Source organism: Vicugna pacos, chromosome 10 (genome assembly GCF_048564905.1).
Source record: "Vicugna pacos chromosome 10, VicPac4, whole genome shotgun sequence".
NCBI classification, from domain to species: Eukaryota; Metazoa; Chordata; class Mammalia; order Artiodactyla; family Camelidae; genus Vicugna; species Vicugna pacos.
In genome coordinates, this window is record NC_132996.1 from 38,939,230 (window position 1) to 38,962,931 (window position 23,702).

A 23,702-nucleotide genomic window follows, 5' to 3' on the forward strand; every position below is an offset into this window, starting at 1 on the left:
TCCTCAGCTTTACTCTGATTGCTTGACAGCAAATTCTGCCCTCAAACATACAGTTGGATCTCAATACATTTCACTTCACTGATCCATAATCCTATTAAAAAAACAGAACAAAACATAAGTATAGTCTTAGCTTAGGTAGAAAGGAGGGGGCTACAGTGAATTCCCCTTCTGTGAAGGCCTTGTAACTTTCATGAGGTATTTCACTGGGTTAGAGTAGTCAACTACAGTACGAAATGCTGGTCTCAGCAATGGAACAAATTACCTAAGGGCACAGACCCCACGACATTTCTCCCTTTTACTAGTATTTATTTGATGGTCAATCACTGCTTTCCCCACCACCACCAGCTTTCCCTCTAAATAAAGTTGTGTACAAAATTGTACACAGCTCTGTGATCATTAACAACTTGGTGGTCCTTGGACAGACTCAAAGAGGAGGCTTCAAGTGAATGGATTCTGACATCAGCTCAACTCAGGAACAAATACTTGTGGGACCTCTCACTTTTTTCCCCCCAAAAATGTTTTTCTCTAGGACAAGTATTCTCACACTAGTTGAAATGGCATACTGTGTGGAAGTCATGTTCTTTTTGCATAACTCAATGGAATACATATGACATTACTTTTGGTTCCCTACATATAAAAAGTAATAGATACCCCTGATAGAAAAATCAAGAAAAGTAGAAAAGCAGACAGCTGAGGAAAAAAACACCTCTAAATCCACCAATCAGACAGTCAACTGGGAACTAAGTATTTACTATTAAGCTGAATTACATCCATTCTAGCGAGGACAAACTAATATAAGCCAAAGTTTAAGAGAACTGTATGGGATTTATTTACTATTTCCTAAATTCCATCATTAGCAATTCATTTCTTTGGGTAAGGATTGTCCTTCCTAGCTTTTCTTCTCTCTCTTTTTGGTCTGGTAACAATTTATTGAGACATAATTCACATGTCAAACAATTCACCCATTTAAAGTGTATAATGCAATGGTCTTTAGTATAGTCAGAATTGTGTAACCATAACCCCATTTTAGAACACTTTCATCATGCTAAAAATAAAACCCATACCATTTAGCCATCATTCCTCCCAGCCCTAAGCAACCACTAATCTACTTTCTATCTCTACAGATTTTCCTATTCTGAACATTTCATATAAATGTAATAACACACTAGGTCACCTTTTGTGAACTGTTTCTTTCCAGGTTCATCCATGTAGCATTTATCAGTACTTTACTCTTTTTTATTGCCAAATAATATTTCACTGTACAGATACACCACATTTTATTTATCTACTCACTGGCTGGTGGATATGTGGGTTGTTTCCACTTTAGGGATATTATGAATAATGAATGCTTCTATGAACATCTACATATAAGTCTTTATGTGGATATATGTTTTCATTTCTCTTGGGTAGAATTCATGAAACATATGTGACTCTATGTTTAAACTTTGGAAGACCTGCAAACTAGTTTCCAAAGTGGTTGCACATTCTCACCAGCAGTGTATTAATGTTCCAATTTCTCCACATCCGTACCAGCACTTTTAAAGCATCTGTCTCTTTGAATGTAGACATTCTAGTGTGTGTGAAATAGTATCTCATTATGGTTTTGATTTGCATTTTCTTTCTGGCTAGTGAGGCTAAGCATCTTTTCATGTGCTTATTGGCCATTTGCTCTTTGGCCCAGCTTTTATTTTAACTACAAGTACCTCTGGACCAGGATACTGCCTGAATTCAAATGTTGCTTATTAGCTGAATTATCTTGGGTAAGTCACTTAAGAAGGCATATAAAGGACTTAGCACACACAGCTGGACACTCAGTGAGGGTCAGCAAGTAACAGCCATTATTATTAACAACAGATTCAATCATTAACACTTTACAATCCATTAGTCCCAAAAAGGGACAGCCTAAGATATGGGACAGAGAAGCTGGGAGTAGGGGAGAGGGGGAGTTCAAAAGAGGGAGAAAAAGGGAAAAAGAAAACAGTATCAGTGGACCGTTTTCAGAGTCTTATTTTAGGAGTCCCTGCCACGGGTCAGCTTAGATCCTGCTCCTTCACCATCCCCATAATGATGTAAGCACCTAATCCAGGTCTGTTTAGAAGAGCTAGTTTCTCATTACTGCCATTGAACTCTGATTGAAACAGGAAGGAAGTCTTAGTCACAGTTGTATCACTACAGCCTTGACACTGCATGACATACGACATTAGGTGTCGTATGTCATGCAGTGAACTGAAGTGAACCAAATAGAATGGAATAAATAAATGGACAAAGGGAACATGTTTGGGATGTATGCTCAGCTAGGGGAATGAGGACTCCCTTCCCCAGAGTCCCAGGAAAGGCTAGGAAACAGCACAGCAGGTCCCAGCAGCCGAGCTTCTCACCGCCCAACCACAGGCCAGCACCACCGCAGAGAGGTCTGCATTAATGTATTTCTCATTTCCTTGTTGCTAATGCTCAGAAATTATGGAGTCTAGAGAATGCTGCTTTCCTTTATTTATTTTTTGAAGTCGTGAGTGAGAAGGTGAAAAGGGCTCCGCTTGTGCTTTTTTGGCATATAAATAGCTCACAGTGTAAAGAAAAGGGGAGTCAGTGGTTCCAAACTCAAAATAAAGACAGGCTGTTCTGACAAGGTCCAAATTACAGAGTGCTCCAGGCACAGAGACACTTTTTAGAGAAATTCTATTTTCCTCTCCAATTCCGAAAGAGAGAGTCAAGAAAACCCTCTCAGCCTTCCACAGATTGATTTGGTTCCAGCAGCTGTTTAGGCAGCACGCAGTCAGACCACAAACCACCTTTAGGCTTCTGTCCTTCCTGCCAGGTTCCCTTCCTTCAGAGCCCGGAAAGGCATCAGTGACACTTGACCTTCAACGTGGCACAAAGGCAGAGCAAGCTCTCTATTCCTACTGGACAATTTTGCAGATCACTATCTCCCCCGCAACACCTTTCACAGCCCAAACTGCAGAACCCTCTCAAAAACCTCAGAGCTATCAGGGGATGCCAGGTTTGGATTCTGCAGTCCATTCTGGGGTCCCGTGACAGGCCTTCACTGCTATAAACATTCTTTATTCTTTCATGTTATCATTTATTGAAATCATTTCTAGCATACTCCTTCACTCATTCCCCTCATTCACTAAGCACAACTGCTGAGTGCCTGCTGCACACCTGTCCATTGAGAATATAGTTCCCCTAAGCTCCGAACTGATTTTTTTCAGGGTTGACACTTCAAAACATTGTATTTTCTAGGTTGCTCACTATGGCATTATTTAACAGTAAAAACTGGAAGTTACCTAACTGTCCAACCACGAGGGAATGATTAAATAAAATATAGTGTTTCTACTTGATAGAATATGGTAGAGCCATTAAAAACAAAGTTTATGAAGAACCTAAGCTTAATAAACACTTATGTTAAATGAAAACCAAGCAGGATCCACACTGACATAAAACAGAATCTCAACTATGTTCACAGAATGCAAAGAATAAATACTTGATAAAAATAAGCCAAAATATTCATTCTAAGATTATGGGCAGTATCTCCTCTGCATACTTTTCTAATAATTTCTGCTCACTGTGGAAAATTTAGAAATAAAAGCATGAAAAATAAAAATGAAAGGCACCTGTAACAATTTGGTATTTTGCTGTCCACTTTTGTAAGAATGAAAATTTATAAATATATTTTGCATAGATTACTTGAAAAATTTTTCTAAATCTTTAAAATGGGGAAGAAGACATGTTTAAACATATGAAGATCAAGTAATGTTAACCGAAAGAGTCAAAATCACATGTACAAAGTGACTAAAAACATGTTCTATAAGACTTATTGTTCCCTGCTTTAGACCCTGTGAAATGTGTGCCATGTTATGTACACCTATTTAAAACAGATAAAAATGATTACTCCCCCCCAAAAATCCAGAAAAAGTACATTAAGGTGAAACGAATATGGGTGCATTTCCCCCTCTTCTTTATTATCTAATTTTTGATGGAATGTAGTTATACTGCATTCATGAAGAAAAAAAAATTTTTTTAATTCTATGCCTTTCTCAAGGTCACCATAATCCAAAGTATCTATTAATAGCAATTTCCCTTTAAACAACCCAAGTCCGCCGAAGCAGCTCTCTTCACCCCAGGAAACAGCAGGATGGGGCCCTCTGGAGAGTGTCTGCAGGGGGGACCTGCGGGAACCTCCCAGTCCACCCTCAGTGCCTGTGATCACTTCCTCTAGAGCAGGTAGGGAAGTGGAAACATATGGTGCACTGGCGCTGCGTGAAGGTAGAAGGCGGGGTGAGAAGACATTTGAAATGACTGGCAAAGGGACATTAGTCTGCTTCTTCTTGTCCCTGCATTTCATTCCCTTGAACATTCCCCCTCCAGGTTTCGACTCTACCCTCCTCTGGAATCATGGCAGTGATGGATTAGGCACTGAGTAATCGTTAGTCTCACAATCCCACCTAAACCCAGAGTCTGTAAACACTTTAAAAATGAAGAGTTTCATTTAACACTCTCAGAAAAATAGAAACAAAAACAGAAAAACAAAACTGTGAGACAGGAATGGCCTCCACTTTATCACTGAGGAAGATGAGGTTCCAGAAGGTTAAGGGATCCATCCAACCAAAATCCAGGCCTCAGTCTCTAAGGGCCATGCCTCCCCTGACAGCTGGCCCCTAAGTTTCTGAGTTGGGGACAGCTTTTCTCATTCAGACTCTTGGCACAGACTGAAAGGGGATGCTCGAGGGGCAGGTGGTGACCTAGTGAGCTGAGTGCTACCCAGTCAGGGCAGCTGTAGAGGTTCAAACTGGGATGGGTGGGTATAGCTCAGTGGTAGAGCACAAGCTTAGCATGTACAAGGTCCTGGGTTCAATCCTCAGTACCTCCATTTAAAAAAAAAAAAGTAAAGCATAGAGGTTCAAACTGGCCATGTGACAAACAGTCCGTCCTTGAAGGCATGGACTTTGGCTGGAGGGGAGGAGTGGGCTGGTGGGTTCACAGTAACTGCCCCTGTGGGAGTCAGGAACTACAGATCAGGAACAAGCCTATTCAGGCTTCATCAATTGGAAGGGTTTGAATCTCAGCTCACCCTCCCACTCTGTGAGCTTGAGAAAGTTCCTTAATCTGTTTCCCATTTGTAAAACAGAGACAGCTCTCGTACCCTCTTAGGAGAGATTTTGGGTGGATCAACTGAGATGCATATAGTGGTAAACACTTCATGCGCAGTGGCATGCAGCAGACACTCAATAAACAGCAGCAAGTATTCAGAATACTAACTATACAGCAGTGATGATCACAGAGGAGCACCTCATAGTGGGAGAAAATGTGTAGCCAAGGGGTGGTGTTTGAGGTGAATGAAGAAAGGAGAGGGGATTCGGCTTCTCCGTCTTTTTCCTCTTCAGTATGTTCACACTGAAACTGGTGACTTTTCCCCTCAAAATGTCCTGCTATAAGAATCAGTGAATACTATGTACTGTGTGAACTCTGGTGAAGTTCCATCCATAAATTACTGAGCAAAAAAGGAAGATTTCATGAGACCTCCAGGCATTATCTGAAGTAAAACAGAAGGCAGCCATAGCACCCTGGATACAGAGCCAGGTCTGGCTCTCACACCATCCGAGGCAGCCAACTGGACACGCGTGAATACAGGCCAAGAGTTTAGCTGGCACTTGGGAAGCCCAGGCCTTAATCTCACTCTGCCCCTGTTACACCTCAGACATGTTCCCTCTCTGGGCTCAGTTTCCTTGTCTGCAAGATAAAGTCCTGGACTAGCTGAGTTTTGCTGTGCCAACAGATCAAAGACCTTTAATTTCCAAGTTCATCTGCATGCAACTCTTTGCAGGCTGATGCTGGCTTCACCGCCTGCACTTTGGCCTCGTGAACCAATTACCATGCACTCTCTAGGTGCTGGCAATGAGGGAAAGGAAGGCACTGGTTTTGATTTTCATAACTATTTGACAGCCCTTCTGAAACCTCACCATAGAAAGAAACTGCGTCTTGCCAGTCACAGATAATAAACTAACAACTAATCTTGCAGAGACACCAAGAAGAAGGAGATTAAATCCAAAGTGAGAGAGGGGAAGATTAACTTTATGGGCAGAAAGACGACAAGGGTGATGTACTTGGCCAAATACAAGTCTAGGATTGCTGTGCTGAGTTCCGCACTTTTGAATTTGAGAAAACCTCAAGTGCTGATAATTAGACCTGAATCTTATCATTGCCACTTAATATGTGAGTAATGTTTTGTAAACACTTCCACAGTCAAGGTGTCACTTAATTCTCACTCAAAACAAACAATTTATTTCTATCATAATCAGATGAGGGAAGGGGCTCAAGAAGGCAAGGGACTTGCCCAAGATTCTGCACAGCGAGGAAGTGCAAGGCTGGCAGGCAAACCTCGGACAAAAAAAAGTCCAAATTCAGTGGTCTTTCCAAGCTTATTTATGCCTTCCCTCTGCAGGCCAAAACAGAAGAGGAGGGAGCTTATATTCAGCGTGACTTCATTAATGCGTGTAATCCAGCACAGTAGCCAAGTCGGGGAGAAGCCAGCTATGCAAATTTTAAAAGTGAAGTCCCCAGATATAAAAATAAATGTCGTAGGATGCCATTAGGGGACATCCCTGACACATGGCTTCTGCTGTTAAAGCTGTGGCTCTCAGCTGGGATGATTTTGCCCCCCAAGAACATTTGGTAATGCCTGGAGACAGTTTTGATTGTCACAACTGGTGGATGCTACTGACATCCAGGGGGTAGAAGCAAGAAATGCTGTTAAACGCCCTACAATGCACAGGACAGTTCCCCACATCTGGTTCAAAACAGACGATGAATGACACTCTTCATCTTAGCAAACTAGAGAGGCAGAAAGATGGGCTATGCTTTCAAGGAACAAAGCTCTATACAACTATGAGGTGATATTAACATTCTGGACTTGGCTTTGGTCCTTCCAGGCTTGGCTTCACCCCTAATTCACTGAGTGATCCTGGGCAAACCACTTAACCACTCACTCTGTGTCATATTTCTTCTGTAAAACAAAGGGGTGACTTTTTTTTTTTTTAAACAAAGTGATTCTCAAACATTCCTGTACCTGATAACGTCCTGGAATACTGGCTAAGATGCAAATTCCTAGGTTCCATTCCCAGAGATTCTGCTTTTAACAAGCACTCTAGGGGAATCTATTACAGATGGTAAGCAAGTTGAGTTTGAATAGCATGAGAAAGAAAGAAAAGAAAAGAAAGAAAGGAAGGAAGGAAGGAAGGAAGGAAATGTGTAGTTTTTTTTCTAAGCAGGATTTGTGAATTTGAGAAATGGTGCCATCAGCACCCTAGGGGTTAATCCAGAGGCCTCCTCACCTCTGGTAAAACTATAGGGGGCTCTCTCAAGGGAGCTCCAACTTCTCCAAGGCTGAGAGGGCGTAGAGATGGCTCAGTCATGAGACAGAAGCCAAGGCTCAGCTGAAACTATCAATGAAGCCCCTCAACCTGAGAGGCTACTCATGGGACAAAGCCCCGACCACAAGCACCCCAAAGAGGATAAATGCATTAACCAACAGGAAGCATAACAATTCCCGAATCATGTAAAGTAACCTACATGCAAATCCAGAAGCACACTTAGTGAAGGGGCTCATTCACTCATGGCAATAACTCGGTCTCCTATCGTCTCCTCTGGAAGAGGAGTCTTCAACATTCAAACTGAAACTCGTAGAAGTGAGGCCTTAGTGACCTGAGCCTGCAGGTGGTGACTGAGAGCCATGAAGAGTCCTACGTCCACTGCAGGTACCTGCTGCTTTGATCTGTCTTCTAGCCCCAAACTGAACACCACCCTCTGCCATCACTCACAGCCCTGCTACCCATCCATCCCTCCTGTGCCCTGTGCTCCAAATGTTTGAAAAAAGCAAACCTACACCCTGGCTAAGGAACTAAATATAAACAGGCTCATACCCTGTTTGTTTCTTCTTATCTTTCACCTTAATAAAAGCATCCTCATCCTGTCCAGGTCCTCTGCTTAATTACCAGGCAGAGTGACAGCCAGAACACACCCTGGTAACAGAGAGGGATGCTAGATACAGCCACAGGGCCTTCCCATCAAGCTGATACCACCACCCACGAAAGGCCTGACACAGTCCTCATTTGCCATTTTATCCTTTCTGCTTCCATAAAGGATGTGAAGCAGCCTACTACTACAGCTATCACAGGCTTCTAACACACATCTGCCCATAAAGGGAAACTGCTGACAGGACATGGCAGGAACAAATACCTTACTCCTTACTCTGGGAAGATTACTGAACACTACAATCAACTGTGGAATGTTTTTAAAATAATGATGTCAGAGCCCCAATCAAGACAAAATAAATCAGAATCTCTGGTGTTGGGTCTCAGGCATCAATAAAAAAAAAAAAAAAAAGCTCTCCAAGGCAGTCTAACAAGCAGCCGCCAAGGATGGCCATTCGCTGGGCTAAGGTGTCACAGCAGGGACACTGGGCTTCGATTTGTCAAGGTAAGTGCACCAAGGACATCCAGCCTCAAAGTGTCTGTGGGATAACAATAAGGAGGGGGCAGAAGGGAAAGCCCCCACCTCTACAAAAGGAAGAAAAACCATATGACATTGAATTTTTAAATGGAAGCCAAAGAACAGTTTCTTTGCTAAATGCATAAAACCTCTGGGTTTTGCCTTATAAATGCTTGCTTCGTTTCAGTCATGCACCAGCAGTGTACCAGGCGCTGAAGAGCGAAACAGCAAAAAGGATACAAGGCATCTCATCTTAAGGGTGCAGACCTTCCAAGGAGGTAAAGCTGGAACATCAAGCAGTGCACATTAAGGCAGGATCTCCAGGTACTGACATGGAGGGGAGGGAAAAGAGCTGGAGGAGGTCAGCCAGCCTGGGCCGGGCTCCAGGGACGCTTCAGGCTCCAGCCATTCTCAGATACTCCCACAGGTGCTGCAGGACTCAATTCCCTGTCTGTTTCCTGTACAACTTGGTCCACCCTGCCGGCCTATTGCCAGCCATCCCTAAAAGGCCCAAGAGAGGTGACTCCTGCTGCCCATGAAGTTACAGCTATATTCATTTCCCTTTCAAATTAACATCCTACTGCTAATAAAGCTGTCAGATCCCAACAAAGGACTCTAGCTAAGAAAGGTGGCCAAGGCTGTTCAGGCAAAGGGTACAGAGGCCACTTGATGCCAAAGGTGGGAGGCCCAGGGTGGGCCCCTATCCCTTCTACACTGACAGCAGGCTCTCCCATCACCAGAATGCACACAAACTCCCCTCCCCGTCTGGCCGCCTCCTCCACTGCACATTTACCACTTGGCCAATGCGCTTGGGACTGAAAACACAATTAATCCCTGCTCTAGCCACATTTCTTTCTTCTCAGAGAATGAATCTGATAGACCCGCAGTGTCAATAGGAGAGCACACTCTGAATGCTAATTGCCCCCACGAGTTCTGCAGAGGGCACGGGAGAGGCCAGGAAGCTGGCCTCCACCGCGTGGACACTCTTGGGTTTGGAAATCCTACCTGGCGTTATCGGCAGCAACTCGATGCAGGGACCGCCCTCCCAGTCGCGACAGCAGTAGCCAGAGACCCTCAAGTTTCCTCCAGCGTAACATAAGGCTGGTGGCTAGAGCCAAGGAGGTCAGGCAATGGGGAGAGAGACAAGTGGGCTGCCTGCAGGTGAGCAGCTCCGCTCCGCTCTGCTCCGTTGAGGGGAGGCGGCAGTGGGTGAGGATTTAAAATGCAGCAGATGAGATTTAGGTTAGATTCACAGATGAACTTCCTGACAGAGAGGAAAGCACTGGAAAAGCTGACCCATTACTTAAATTTCACTGGGGAGCCACAAGGGGCTATTGTACTGCCTGCCAAGAAGCAAGTGAGTGACGAGGAGGCAGCCTCTTGTGCACAATGGTCAGAAGCAGGCACCAAACTCAGCTGGCCCACAACCAGCTGGAGGCCACAACTTTTTTGCTTTAAATATAAGGTAAACAGGACAGCCTGATAATCCCCACCCATATGCACTTTTAAATGTACTTATTCTTTGGTCTCGGAATTCCAGTTCTAGGTATCTAAGAAGATGGTAAAATACAAACAAAACATATAGTCAAATATTTTTACGTAAATACATATTTTCCCCTAAAATATGTATTTCAGTAGTCACAATCTAAAAGCCCAACTAATGAACGGGGAATGATTTTAAAACTACTGCTCATGTACTCAACAGACTACTATATAGCAAATAAATTCTAAGGAATTCATAATAATCTGGGAACTGCACATGATTTGACGTTAAGTGAATAAAGCATATTAAACTATGTATTTTGCAAAAAAAAGTATATGTGCATTTCAAAAAATGGAGGGAGATACACTAAACTGTTAGGAGTAATTGTCTCTGAGTATGAAGTAAATGCTTTTATTTTCTTTTTAAAAAATATTTTCCATATATTCTAAAATAAGCATTACCTTAACAATCAGAAAATGGAGGCATTAAAAAAAAAAAAGGGAGTCTACTCTTTGACGTACCTCAGCGCCATAAATCTACTTCATCTGCACGGCCATTATTCCCAGAAAGCGAAATGGTGACACTCCATCTTGCACTTGGCAAGATGAACATATTCTCGCTTCCAACATGGCTCAGCAAACCCACTGCAGCCACCTGAAAACCACTCATCACTATTTCTCACAGGGTCTTCCCCTCAAAGATTCGTGGGTCTCTCATTCTGTGGCCAGACCTCCCTTCACATCCAATTACAACCTGCCTAAGTGAGTCTGAAAGGCAAGGGAGAAGGGAGGAATCCTGCAAAGAACTAGAATTTATTGGATTAACCCTAAGAAGTCTTGAGTTGCCAGCTTTAGAGATGGTCACTATTTACTAAATGTTCACTATATGCCAGGAAGGGCAGGATGCTTTCACATACTTTGCAAAGTAGGAATCATTAGCCTATTTTATGCATGGAGAGACCGAGGCTCCAAACTCACATCAGCTTGCCTCAAATCACTATATGCTGCTCACCCGACTTCCATGTCAGGAAGTTTCTTCCTCAGTCACCTTGAACATTAGCATCTTTGCGGGGAACACAATGGAGATCACACTTCTTTCTTCCAGACTTTACACTCCCACTCTTGGTATCCTGAGACAGGCCACCACCCCCTGTCTCTTGCCCATTTTCTATCTCTACCACCTCCGACAGATGCACACCCTCCTGCCCCATGTGGTCACGTTAATGACCCACTGTGGCCAAATTCCCCAACCTGCCTCATTACCCTTAAGGAAGATGAGCACCACAAGATGGGGCTCACTAACAAGCAGGGCCCTCCCTGGAGGCGTCTCAAACTCTGCTGAGAGGAGAGGAGTTCACAGCAAAACACATTCCTTCAGGATCTCTTTTAGGCTCACAACATCTCTGGAGCAAGTAGGCCTCTTATCCCATTCTACAGATGGGAAAACTGAGGTCGAAGAGTAGATTGATGTAAGTCTAATAAGCAGTACAGCCAGCACTAGAATTCAGGTCCCCTGATCGTTGGTCCAGTGACTTTTCTACCACAGCGGACAATACTAACTACTAAAACCTGAAGGCCTGGATTCAAATTTCAGCCCCACTACTTACAAGCTATGTGGCCTTGGGCTCATTAGTTAACCTTAACTGTCCTCAATCACAACATGAAGAAAATAATAGCGTCTACCTCTCGCTGTTGTTTCGAGGATTACACGGGAAAGTATAGGTGAAGGAGCTGGCAGGTGCCTGCGATGGTGTTGAGTCTATTCTAACTCAACCATGAAGGCGTAGCACCCGGACTCTTCCATCTTACCTCCCTCTATGCAAGGTTTTAGTCTGAAAACAGGGCCACCAGGGCCTCCTACTAGATGAAACCAGCTTTCTGCCTTTCAACGCCTGGCCAGTAGCCTCCACCTAGTTTTCAGATCTTACTGAGATGACCTTGAATATGCTCTTCTTCCTCCATAAAGGCTCTTCCCTGGCCCCTTCATCCTGTAACTCCAACTCTTCTTCAGCGGCAGCTCTGAAGTCAGCTCATCCAGGAAGTCTCCCCTTATCTCCCCAGACTGAATTCCCTTATCTTACAGATTTCTGAGTTTACAGCCCTGTTGGGATACTTACCACTATTATCAAAATTGGCTTTGTACTTGCCTGTCTCCCCCACTGGACTGAGAGCCACTGAAGCAAGGACTGTGCTATATTCACTATCCGATCTTCAGTACCCATCTGTACTGCTGCTGTAACAAACTATCACAAATTTAGCAGCTCAAAATAACACACATTTACCATCTTACAGTTCTGGAGGTCAGAAGTCCAAAGTCAGTTTCACTGAGCTAAAATCAAAGTGTCAACAGGGCTGCATTCCTTCTAGAGGCTCCAGGGGAGAATCCATTCCTTGCCTTTCCAGGCTTCTACATTCCTTGGTCATGAGTCTGCATCACTCCAACCTCTACTACTGTCATCATGTTTCCTGCTCTTCACTCTGACCCTCCTACAAGGACCCTTCTGATTACATTGGGATTATTCAGATAATCCAGCATAATCTCCCCATTTCTCACTTAACCACACCTGCAAAGTCCCTTTTACCACATAAGGTAACATACTAACAGGTTCTGGGGATTAGAACATGAACCCCTTTTGGGGAGAGGCCATCATTCGGTCTACCACACTGTCACAGCTCTTGGTGCACAGCAGATGGGTGGTGACTGCCTGCCTCGTGCAAGAAACCATGCTCCATGTGGTCCTAAACCACGGAGAAGGAGAACCTTCTGGGCTGGTTTATGAGGGGCCAAAAGCCTACAGCCCGTGTTCTAGCCAGTATCTCCCAAAGGGGGTGCTCTCTCCATAACCTTCAACACTGGGTTTCTTCAGCTAACATGCAAGCAACCCACACGCCTACAGACCTCTGCCCTAAGTAAAAACCTACTGGTTGATTCTCCAACTCTGAAAGTATGGATAAATGAATCAGTCTCAAAAATCATTTGTTAATTGCCCTTTAGATAGACTGACAGGCACAGTCTATGTCTTTCCAGAGCTCACAATCCGCACAGCGTCATCACGATGTGTACGGAAGCCAAAAGGCAGCAGGATAAGGGTTTTATCACTTACCAGCATGAGTCAGATTTGATAAATACTGCATATTATAAATACAGCACATTCTTTGAAATTCTATCAAAACCAACCTTTAAATTAGCAGGCTACAGCAGCCACCTAGCAACCCAATCCCATTCATTTCCACCTGAGCCTGGTACCTGAACGAGGTGTCAGAACCCCAGACAACAAGGGCGCATCTACCTTGTGGAATGTGGCTGATGGCAAGGAGGTGCAATGGAAGGAGCCCAAGCTGGGATCTGAATCTTGACTCTTCAGTCTACCCTGTGTGACCATGGGCTTGTTAATCAACTTGTCTGAGCATTCTCAATATATACACAATGAGCCCGTTAATACTGACCCACAGGTACAATGCCTAGCAGGTAGCATGTTTCCACTAGGTTCTGGCCCCCTTTCTCCTGCTCCTGAAAGAATCAAGTTGGTAGGGCAAGCAAATCTTCTCAGAGTGCGATCTGGTGTATACGCACTGTTTCCCCAATGTTATCCACACAATGCCCACACACCGCCTCCACGATTCCACCACCTCCGCGTCCAACCTGCACTTCCACTTTTTTCTTTAAATAGACAGCACAGACTTTAGCTGCATCCTAAGCAACAGTAGTTGCCAAAAGATAGATTTAATATTCTAGCTATATTTCACATGAAAAACAATAATTTCACATAAAAAATCATTTATATTCATGTGTAAAACTATTAAAATAAAAAATATCCATGCCTGTATTATCCTATATCCTGTTACATTTTGGGAAACTCTGGTGAAAAAACCTGTGTTCTGGTCCTGAGTCAACTAACAACTGTTAGGTATGCCCAGGTCAGTTCCCTTCTCTGAGACTCAGTCTCCCCCAATTAAGAAAATAGACAGGAAGGCCTAGACAACTCTTCCATTTCCTTCCAGTTCTGAGATTATGACATTCATTATCAAGTGACGCAGATAAGCAAAAGAATCCAAGCAGGGAATTTTTGGAAAAGGTAATGAATACCACTCAAAATAATTAGAACCATTCATCTTAAAAGATGACAGAAGAAAAGGATGGGACCGAATGACAGAGAAGTATATGCCACACCTTTCCTCATCTCAAGGAACTCCAGCTTTGTGCTTCTCTTTTAAGAAATTTATTATACCAGCAGTTTTTCAAGAGAGAGCACATGGGCTTATAATGGAACAACCGGATTTGAATCTCAGCTTGGATGGTAGTTTTATCACCTTAGGCAGGCCTTTTAACCTTGTAGTTACTACAATTACAAAATGGGTAATACCTCCTTCCCAAAGCTGTCGGCAATGAAGTGTGAATAACTCGTCTAAAGTACCAGGGACAGAGGGGGATACAGTCGCTGTTTGTATTACTATTATGCCTGGACTAACCAGGCCAGTACACATCTGCCTCTCCCTCTTTCATACAAACTCTCTGAAGGCAGGAATGCCTTGTTCATCCTTCTCTCTTCCACTGTGCCTAGCACGGTATTTCACACAAAGAACTTGGCCTGAATTTATAGGGAATAAAAGCTTACAGAAAGAGGGATTGCTCCAAGACAGGAACACTGGATATGGTCAGAGACGTATAAATAACCAGCAATTCTTCACTGACAAAAATGAACATTTCGTCTTCCTAAAAACAAAATCTTTAGAAATTCACCAAAATGTAAACAATGGTTGTCTCTGGTACTTGGGCCATGATCCTTTGCTTTGATCTTCCTTTATAATAGTCTATATTTTTCATCATGTGTACATAACAGGAAAAGTTATTAAAGTTGTTATGAGGATAATGAGACTGCTTGCCTCTGAGTCAGAAAGTCAGAGACCTGGGGTCCAGTGTCCAGGGTTACATATCCAGCTACCTGACCTCAAGTAAGTCCCTCCACTTTCCAGTAAAATGACAGGAACAGTAACACTGTGACGACATCACCAGGCTGCTGTGGGAACCAGGGCACCCAGGTCTGTGCTGTGAAAATCTCTACTAACGAGAGCTCTGGAATCTTCCAAGCATGCCCTGAGCCCCACTAGTTGCTTTTCACTTTTTATTCCTAACCAGACCTTTACTCCTTGGTGTCAGACCCCCATAAATGTTATTCTTGTCATAAAAAGAAAGAACACACAAAGCTCCAGCCTTTTTCTTAACCTACAAACATGCTACAAAAGTAATGAGTGAATTTGAGGCCATGATCATAACTCTCTGTTAATGAGCACCACCCATGTGGAAACACCACCAGCTGTGAGCCCTTATTTTCACACGGTGTTTCGTTTCTTTCTTCCCTTTTTTCCTAACACTTAAAACTTCAGACCTGAGTGCTCACTGGCAAATGGTTAGGAGCTAAGGGAAGGAGGCAAAACAGCTAACCAGAATCATCAGAAAGAAAGATGGGACCTTGAAAACTCCAAGCCTAATGGTTGGCTCTAAAGCAAACATTTCCCCTGCCCAGAGTCAAACTAGCAACCTCTTTTTTTTTTCTTTTAATCCACAAACATTTAGTTTATTTACATGAATTACACTCAAGTCAGAAGGAGATACATTTGGTCCTCAGGATCTAAGTGTTGCCCAGCACTGAGGCAAGCTGATGTGTAATCCATTTTACATACTTTGCATTACTAATCTCAGCCATCTTTGATCCATCAGCAACCTCATTCTTCAAAGGCACCATTAAGCAAGTGAACACAAAGGGTCACAGTCCCACACAAATGACACTTAAAAGTAACAGCCAGGAAGGTACTGTGTCTGTAAGCCCCACAGAGCCCACGGATGAAAGGCAGAAAAGACAAGAGGGGGACACCAAAAAACCAAAATGACCAATAAGGACCTGTTTTACTCATTTCATAAACATATCCAGAATTAGCTTGGAATGTTACAATAGTTTAATGGAAGAAAGACAGGGTGCAAATGTATTTGCAGAAATTTGGGGTTATTCCTACTCTGGGAGACAGAGGTCTTCAGATGCATGATTTCCACAGGGGATCAGCCACCCAACAATAACAATTTAATTCCTAACAGTCAACTTCCTTGTCAATAAAAGGTGGGCAATAATTAAGCGCATCATAAATTATTGCGAGAATTAAATGAGATTAACATATGAAAGCACTTAGAACAGCGCCTGGTACACAGGAAGATACCAGTAATTCCTGTACGCAGCATTACAGCTCTGCATACAGTCTCCCATTTGATCATAAGAACTGTGAGAGGCAGGTTTTATTACTCTCCCAGGACACTGGCTCAAAGAGACAAAAGGACTTGTCCAGAGTTACACAGAGAAGTGCCAAGTATCTGGTTGTTCTTGGGACTAACAATCCATAATTGTGGCTGGACCAGAGATGGCTGCATTAGCAAGAGTTTGTGCACGTTACCCTTCCAGCTCAACTGCGCTATGTGCCTGCAGTCAGGGATTCATGGGTCTCCAAGGCCTCTTTGAATAATGTGAGACTGGAAAACAGGCTTAATGTGAAAGTCAGAAGAAACTCTTCCAGGACAGTTCTCACATCTGACCGTAGGAGTCCATATACGGCCTCCCAGGTGGGCACAAAATGGCATTTCTGACATTCTCATCTTTTATATAATAAAATAACTCTCAGCTGCTGCTCCAAGGATCCTTACCCTTAACTGATTAAAAATAGCTACCAAAGTTAATTGGTAAGCACCGTGTTAAATCCTTTACAAACATCTTGTGGGGGAAGCGGGTGAAGAGAGGTAACCTTGTCCCTATTTAACAGGCAAGGAAACTGAGACTCAGGAGAGGCCCAGGGACACAAAGCGAGTTAACAGCAGAGACTGAGTTTGAACCCAAGTCGGCAGAGAAAATGCCAGAAACCATCTGCCTCAATTAACACCTCATTCTCCCTCCCCTCACCTGGATACCCACAGGGCATAGGCCTGGAATAACTAGCCTCTTTCTTCTTCACTAGACAGTATAAACCCCATGGAGGAGTCTGGTGTTTTTGCCAACCAAGACTGCAAAGGCTGCCAGGGTCTTTATTCTGTTTCTCCTCTTGATCTTGTGTGATTCAGAACAAACCTTCAGAGCACCTCTCTCTTAGCCTGGGTACTTTCTCCTGCTGCTCATCCCAAGAAGAGACTCCCTGCCAGAGCTGGGGCTGAGGAAAACAGTAACAGCTACCATTAAACCCAGCACCTCCATTTAGAGGGAAGGGAGAAGTCCAGGAGCTGGTGTACAAACAGGCTACCCCCTTTCCCAGGTGGCAGGGGCAATCAGGCCCTAGGACAGAGGCCTTAGCTGATGCTGGACTCGCCAAAACCCACTGTGCCCAGCATGGACATTAGGAACAGGACACATGGAGGAATCTCCAAACCAGCCCTGCTCAGTCCTCCGACTCTACCACTCATAGTGACCCTGATCTGTGGTTCACTCCACAATCCCACAGCCTTTCTAACCACTGCCTCACTTTCCCCACAACCTCACAATTCCTGATGACCTCTGCACTTCACAGTGCCCCCACGGACCCATCTACTCTTTGCACAGTCACCCTGAGTAGCTTCTCCAGGCAGCGACCCAGCCATTATCAACAAATATTCAGCCACGACCAGCAGGGCTGCAAGGTGAGCAGACATTAGGTGGCAGCCTTAGGCAGCCTTCCCATAATAGAGACAAAAATTGTTCTTAATCAGGACTATCTCCAAACCCTCACCTGGCAGAGTGCCAGCAGATCACCAGCAGCTCAAGGCACTGCTGGAGAAAGTGGTACTTGAAAAGAATGTGTATTGGGGGAAGGGTGCCATTGAGTGTACACGCCACAAACTCAGTGGGAGGACAGGTGGCACGGACTCCCCAATAACCCAGGGTGTCACGATTAGCAGCCTCTCTGAAGTCAAGCCCTCCTTCACTCATTTGCTCCCTGGAAGGCTGGGGTGAGATGGGGACTGTGTCCCTGGGCAGCCATCAGAACAGTCCAGCCCTAGAAATCAGAGCCAGGAGGAATCCAGTAAGCTAAGTCCCTGAGGCAGGGGACAGAAAATTGAAGACAGGGATGTGGGGTACCACAACAGCCTGTCTCAGAGAACTGCTCTGATACAATGGACAGCCCACAGCTAAAATCCCCCTGCATTCCTCACCTCCCCAAGCCCACCCCTTCCACACATTCCTCACCTCCATAAGCCCAGCCCCCTCCTCACATTCCTCTCCCCTCATTAGTCCAGCCTCCTCTTGTACCCTCAAGAGTGTCAACTTCCAAGACATGCTCATCTTCTCATCACACTTACTGTACACATCTGTTAACCCTTCGGTTTGAAAGGCTGAGTCCTCTATCCTAAACTGACAAAGAAAACAAGGTCTCTAAGGCACAGTGCTACCAGGAGGGCTGAGTTTGGCAGCTCTCTCCAGGCCCTAGCCGGGGCAAAATCTCCTCAGGCCTCCAACCAGCCCAATCCCCAAAGCCAAGCCCCATCCACAGGCCTCCCTTTAAGCCGGGGCCCTCCCACTCCCATTCAATAGCACACACACAGCACACCTCAGGAGACTACCAGACTTAGAATGCAGCTTCTCCCAGCCTACAGGGAGGGAAACTGAAACCACAGCGAACTCCGCCCCCAGCCCTTCCCCACCTTGACCTCCTCCTTCCTCTTGGCGCAGAGGGATCTGGGAGAAGCAGGTCAGGTGACCACCTAGCACACACTTTAGCCTGGGGCCACAGTCCTACAGAGCAGGGGCCTGAAAATACACCTCAGGGCACTTGTTGAGCGGGGCGGAGGTTCTCAGACACTGGGGCTGGGACAAGGCAAGCACTTTCAGAACGCTTCAGACTGCCGGCTGAGGACTCTGATCTCTCACACCTGGCCTGGAAAGCCATCTGGAAGCTGCGCTGAGGCAGGGGGTGGGAGTGAGGTTGGTTTCAGGAGGCAAAGGAGGAAAGGTACGGGCCGGTTCCAAACTAGATAAAAACCTGTCTTCGGGGGAAGGGACTGTCCCACAGATGGGGAAAGGGGACCCCTTCCGCGGAGTGCCGGTTACTCGGGGAATGCCAGCATCCTTCTCAGGAAATAGGCTGCAATATCCTGGGTTTAAACCTTGATTGCCAATGCCAAAAAAGGGAAAGAAAAACCTGCAACCCACCAATCTCATTTCCAGTTTCCCTCCCTCCAGCCCAGACACATTAATAATTAACTTGCCTACCCGGGAGCTCGCCAGCGTAGCCATAAAAGATGAGTAATGGCACTGGAGTCCCTGCCCCATGCCCGCGGGCTTCTGGGCTCGGGGCTGGGACGAGCTCCTGGAACAAAGCCTCTGCATTCCTCCGGGAAGGTGTGTCTGAAACCAGACCTGTCAATGACGAGAGGCGGACCCCTTACCTCCCCCTTAGCTGGCTCCCGGCTAGAAGAGGTGGGGGAAGGGGCCGGCGCCCCCCGCACTCCGGGCGTAACGCGTGGCGAGGTCGCCTCAGCTCACTCCTCCTCCCCCGCACCCCAACCGACTGGTGCCCCCAACCACAGCCGATTTCGGGAAGCCGCGCTGTCTGCTGAGAGATAATCCTGTTACCATGAATGCAGGCTGTACTTGGAGACCAATTCTCAAAACAACAAGGCAGCTCCCTCGGCGTCCTTCCCAATGAGTAACCCAAAGCCGGGCGCCGGCTCAATGAATTCTCTCGCTGAAAACTCCAGCGGCGAGCTGCGGCTCCCACGCGCATGGCGGGCTGGAGACGCACCGGCTCCCGTCACGCCAGCGCCCAGGCACAAAAGCACCCCCAAATGCAGCCGGTGCACTCTGCGCCCTGCCCGCCCAACAGCCCGCAGCCCCCCGAAAGTTACGGCGCGAGGACACACCTGCAGCACCCCCGCGGCGGTCCCCGCCAGCCGCCCAGGGCGGCGGGACAGGCGTCCCCGAGCGGGCAGCGCCGCGACTCCATGCACCCGCTCCGCGAGCCGGGGCCGGCCACCGGTCAGCAGCGCTGGGCGGCGGAGCGCGCTGGGGCCTCAGCGCGCCCGCGGCGCATCGCGCGCCCTCCTCGTCCTCGCCCAGCCTTCCCTAAGAGCCCACACCCACTTGACATCAGCGCGGATCAAAGCACGTGGCGCAGCGCCAGACGGCAGACCCCGGGTGCCGCCGCTCCGCCAGGACGGCGCGTCCGAGCGCCGCACATTCCTCTCCTTGCAGAGGATGCTGCAAGCGGGAGTGTGTAGGAAGATGGAGAAGGGGGAGGGAAACCGGCGGAGGGGGCAGGACCTGCTGCCTAACAGCAGCGCTGCTTAGGCGCCCAGCCAGCCACCAGCAGACCTTACAGCGTTGCCGCAAGTGCCCACTGACTATGAAGACCAGGTTGCAGGTGACTGAGGATGCTGTCCTCTCCCCGCCAAAGAGTGCCGACCTTGAATTCTCTTGCAGATAATGACTCAAGGAGGCTCCTCTCTATCCACCCCTACTAAATTGTCAGAGCTGATTCTGCCAAGCCAGGAATGAATGGTTGGTTGCATGTGGCTGCTGACCCCGCCACGCAGGAGGCCACTAGAGGACACCCAGCGAAGCTGACCATACCCTCTGGCTTGTGGCTATACCAGCAGCATCAACTGGGTCTCCTTTCTCTCTTCTCCCGATGCCCTTGGCAGTAAGGGACAGCGCTCCCGGTTCTGCAGGCAATAAGAAAACAGCACCACCCAGCAGCCCACACACACTTCTAATTCACTCATTAGCATCCATCCAGTCAAACATTCAAGCATTTATTAAGGCTTAGTATATGACAGGAGCAACAGAAAATAAACACCGTTCCTATACTCATAGAGCCCTACACTCATAGAGAGTATAGCCTAGTCAGGGAGAGAGAGATTAAAAACAAAGCAAGATAATTATTATTGTGACAAGGCTATTGAAGGTAAGAGTTGCTATAAGAATATACACAGGGACCCTAAACTATCTTGGCAGTCAAGGAAATTTCCCTGAGGAAGCGACATTTGAGCTGCTGAGGAATGAAGAGAAGCTATCCAGGGGGAGGGAATGTTCAGGCAAAGACCCCAGTTGCTGAAGTGTAGGTTTGCTCCCCTTAACAGGTGGAGATGATCAAGCAGATGTGAACTGCCATGCTGGAGACACCTGGGCTTTTGTCCAGGCAGGGCATGGGGCAGTCCACAGGCCCTGGAAAAGAGCCTAGTTGTCTGTACAAAGAGGCCCTATGTCTGCTTTCTCATCTCCCCCAAAACCAGGCTGGCCACCTCATGACTGAGCTCTGAACAGGTTGTTGGGAGCCTTTACTCCTGGCTCCCAACTCCATCATCAATTTGCTGTGTGGCTTTACAGAAATCCCTTCTACTCTCTGGTTTCAGTTTCTCTACTTAAAATAAGGGTTTGGATTAGAACAGTGTTTCTACATTTATTTTTTTAAATCTATACTCCCTTTTGGATAAATATACAAATGTCATTCCTGTTCTGTAGTGTCTATGATGACAAGACATCAAATCATTTTCCAAATCAAAAATTATAATATCAAATGTGCTTTTAAAACTATATATGCCATTTAAGTATTAAGCATTAAAAGATGTCTGAAGCAGGAGTAAAGAAATGGTCTCCAAGCTCACCCCTTTCCTGCTTTCTGACCCCATCCCTCCCACATGAACCTGACCACAAGTGCATATCATCTCTAGCCTCATTTCTTTTATTCTTTCCAGGATAAGTTGGCTGGGCAATTAATAGAAGCCATGGGTCATCCAAAAGGCATACTGTGGAAGGCTCTTTTGAATGATAATTTCCAGTGATGCTTGGAAACAGACACTTTGAAGGAAGCATACAATGTTCTTGGGGACAAATTAGCTATACGATTTAAAAGCCTTAAAAATGTACATATCCTTTGAACCACTGATTCCACATCTAAGAATTTATCCTTGAGACATAATTATGGATGAACACAAAGATTTATCCACAAGAATGTTCATTTCACCATTTTAATAAGAGCAAATGATTGGAAATAACTTAAATGCACAACAGGAGATTGGTTAATAAACTGTGGTACATCTTTGCAATTGAATATACAAAACTTTAAAACTGATATATAGAATATTTACTGTGAATAAAATAAAACAAAGGTTACAAAAAATAATCCCAATTGTGTATACATGTGTGTATGTGGAGGGTTTTTTTGGGGGGGGTGGTAAGCACCTATGGTGGAAGTGTACTGTGTTCATTTTTCTTACTGATGATTCAGAACCTACCCCCTGGACCAAAACATGATGCCACTATGGCATGTCACCCTCACAAGTAAATCTATTAACCAATGTGAGAGTTATAGAAGGCTTAACATTAAAACAGAATGAAATAAACCTTATAGGCAGGCAAGAACACAGTTCAAGTCTCCACTGCCACCCACTCACCTTTAGGGATTTGATAGTAATCTTAAAGGTAGAATGGTTTTTACCCCCCGACTTTTCATTTCATATACATTTTCAGTCATTCTTTCCTTGAGTCTAGTTCAGTGGTTGCCAAACTTGAGATTGCATAAAAGTTACTTTCCATGGTGGTTTAGGGTAATCTTGACTTTATGACATTTTTTCCCCCTTACACTCTGAGTTTAGAACCTAATCATTGTAGGACAGACAGTTCAGAAAAAAAAACTAACAGAAGGATATTTACCAAAATGTTAACAATGTTGAGATTACAGTTGATTTTTATTTCTTCTTTGGGATTGTCTGTTTTCCAAGTTGTCTGACAATAAACATATATTACCTTGGTAATCAGAAAATAAAATGCTGCTTAAAAATAAGTGGGTTAAAATCCCTCCAAAAGATAAAATAAGAAGAAACTATGCCTTGACTTTAAAAGGGGTGACTCTGACCATGCCTTTCGCATCTCTTCTCTCTCTATAAGCTCTGATACTGCCCCAGTAGGTGCCCCAACACCCAAGGACAGACAGTACATTGTCGCTAGGATACCATGCAGGAAAAACTGGCAAGAAAATTATTTTTACATTTACCTCCTGGGCTGTGCTTATAATAATGATTAGAAGCTTAGACTAAAGGGTCCACAATGAAGCAGCCATGACCATCCACTAATGGATCTCCTACCTCTGAAACACTCTATCAAATATTCTAGGTTCTTAATAAACTGAGGACATGTAAGACACATACCCTTGGTCCTAAGGACCAAAAATTATTTAGCCTGCTCTTCCCAGACCTGATGGTGCCACCACGCACAATGGCAAAGACCAGTAAAAAAAAGGACAGGTCACAAATCAAACCGGGCTCAGCCAGTAACTGGTTGAATGATCTGTGCCTCAGTTTCCCCTCTGTTAATTAACCTAATAAAGGCTCTACATTTCTTTTAAGGGGTGGATATAAAAGTCTTAGGACAAAGTGAACAGAACCACCTCAGTGTAGCATGTTATTACTTAATAAAAGTACACTCCAGGACTTTTGAGGGGAGAAGGAGCTGGTTAGTTGTGGGCTCTTTGGCACAATTTGCATCAGATTTCAAGCTTTCTAAGAACCTAGAGTGCTCACACAGCAGATGAGGAAGGTGGAGGTAGGAAACATAACTGCGCTGACTTCCTCTTATGGCGTAACTCAGGAAATCTTAAATCAAGGACAGAAGGCAGGTGGGATTAAAAATCCAAGCTGGAGGCCCAGGTTTCTCAAAACACAATAGCCAAAAACCATCAGGGCAGCATCTAAAGATAAGGGATGCTTGTGTTATTCGGACACTTTAATTCAA

At 45.2% G+C, this 23,702-nt stretch overlaps 1 protein-coding gene across 8 annotated transcripts in view; it reads right to left on the reverse strand.

The window, feature by feature from the left end:
- PLEKHA7 (pleckstrin homology domain containing A7) overlaps nucleotides 1–23,702 on the reverse strand; it is a 195,089-nt gene that overhangs the window by 107,105 nt on the left and 64,282 nt on the right. Inside the window, exon 1 of one of the 8 annotated variants that reach the window (XM_072969614.1) lies at nucleotides 20,544–20,564. The exons of 6 other annotated variants lie outside the window; for them this stretch is intronic. Coding sequence is in view for 1 of the 2 variants with exons in the window: in XM_072969606.1 (XP_072825707.1) it covers nucleotides 19,835–19,917 (83 nt within the window). In the remaining variant the exon portion in view is untranslated. Of the gene's footprint in view, nucleotides 1–19,834; nucleotides 20,046–20,543; nucleotides 20,565–23,702 lie in introns of those variants that run through there. One more of the 8 variants, XM_072969606.1, reaches the window with a different exon arrangement.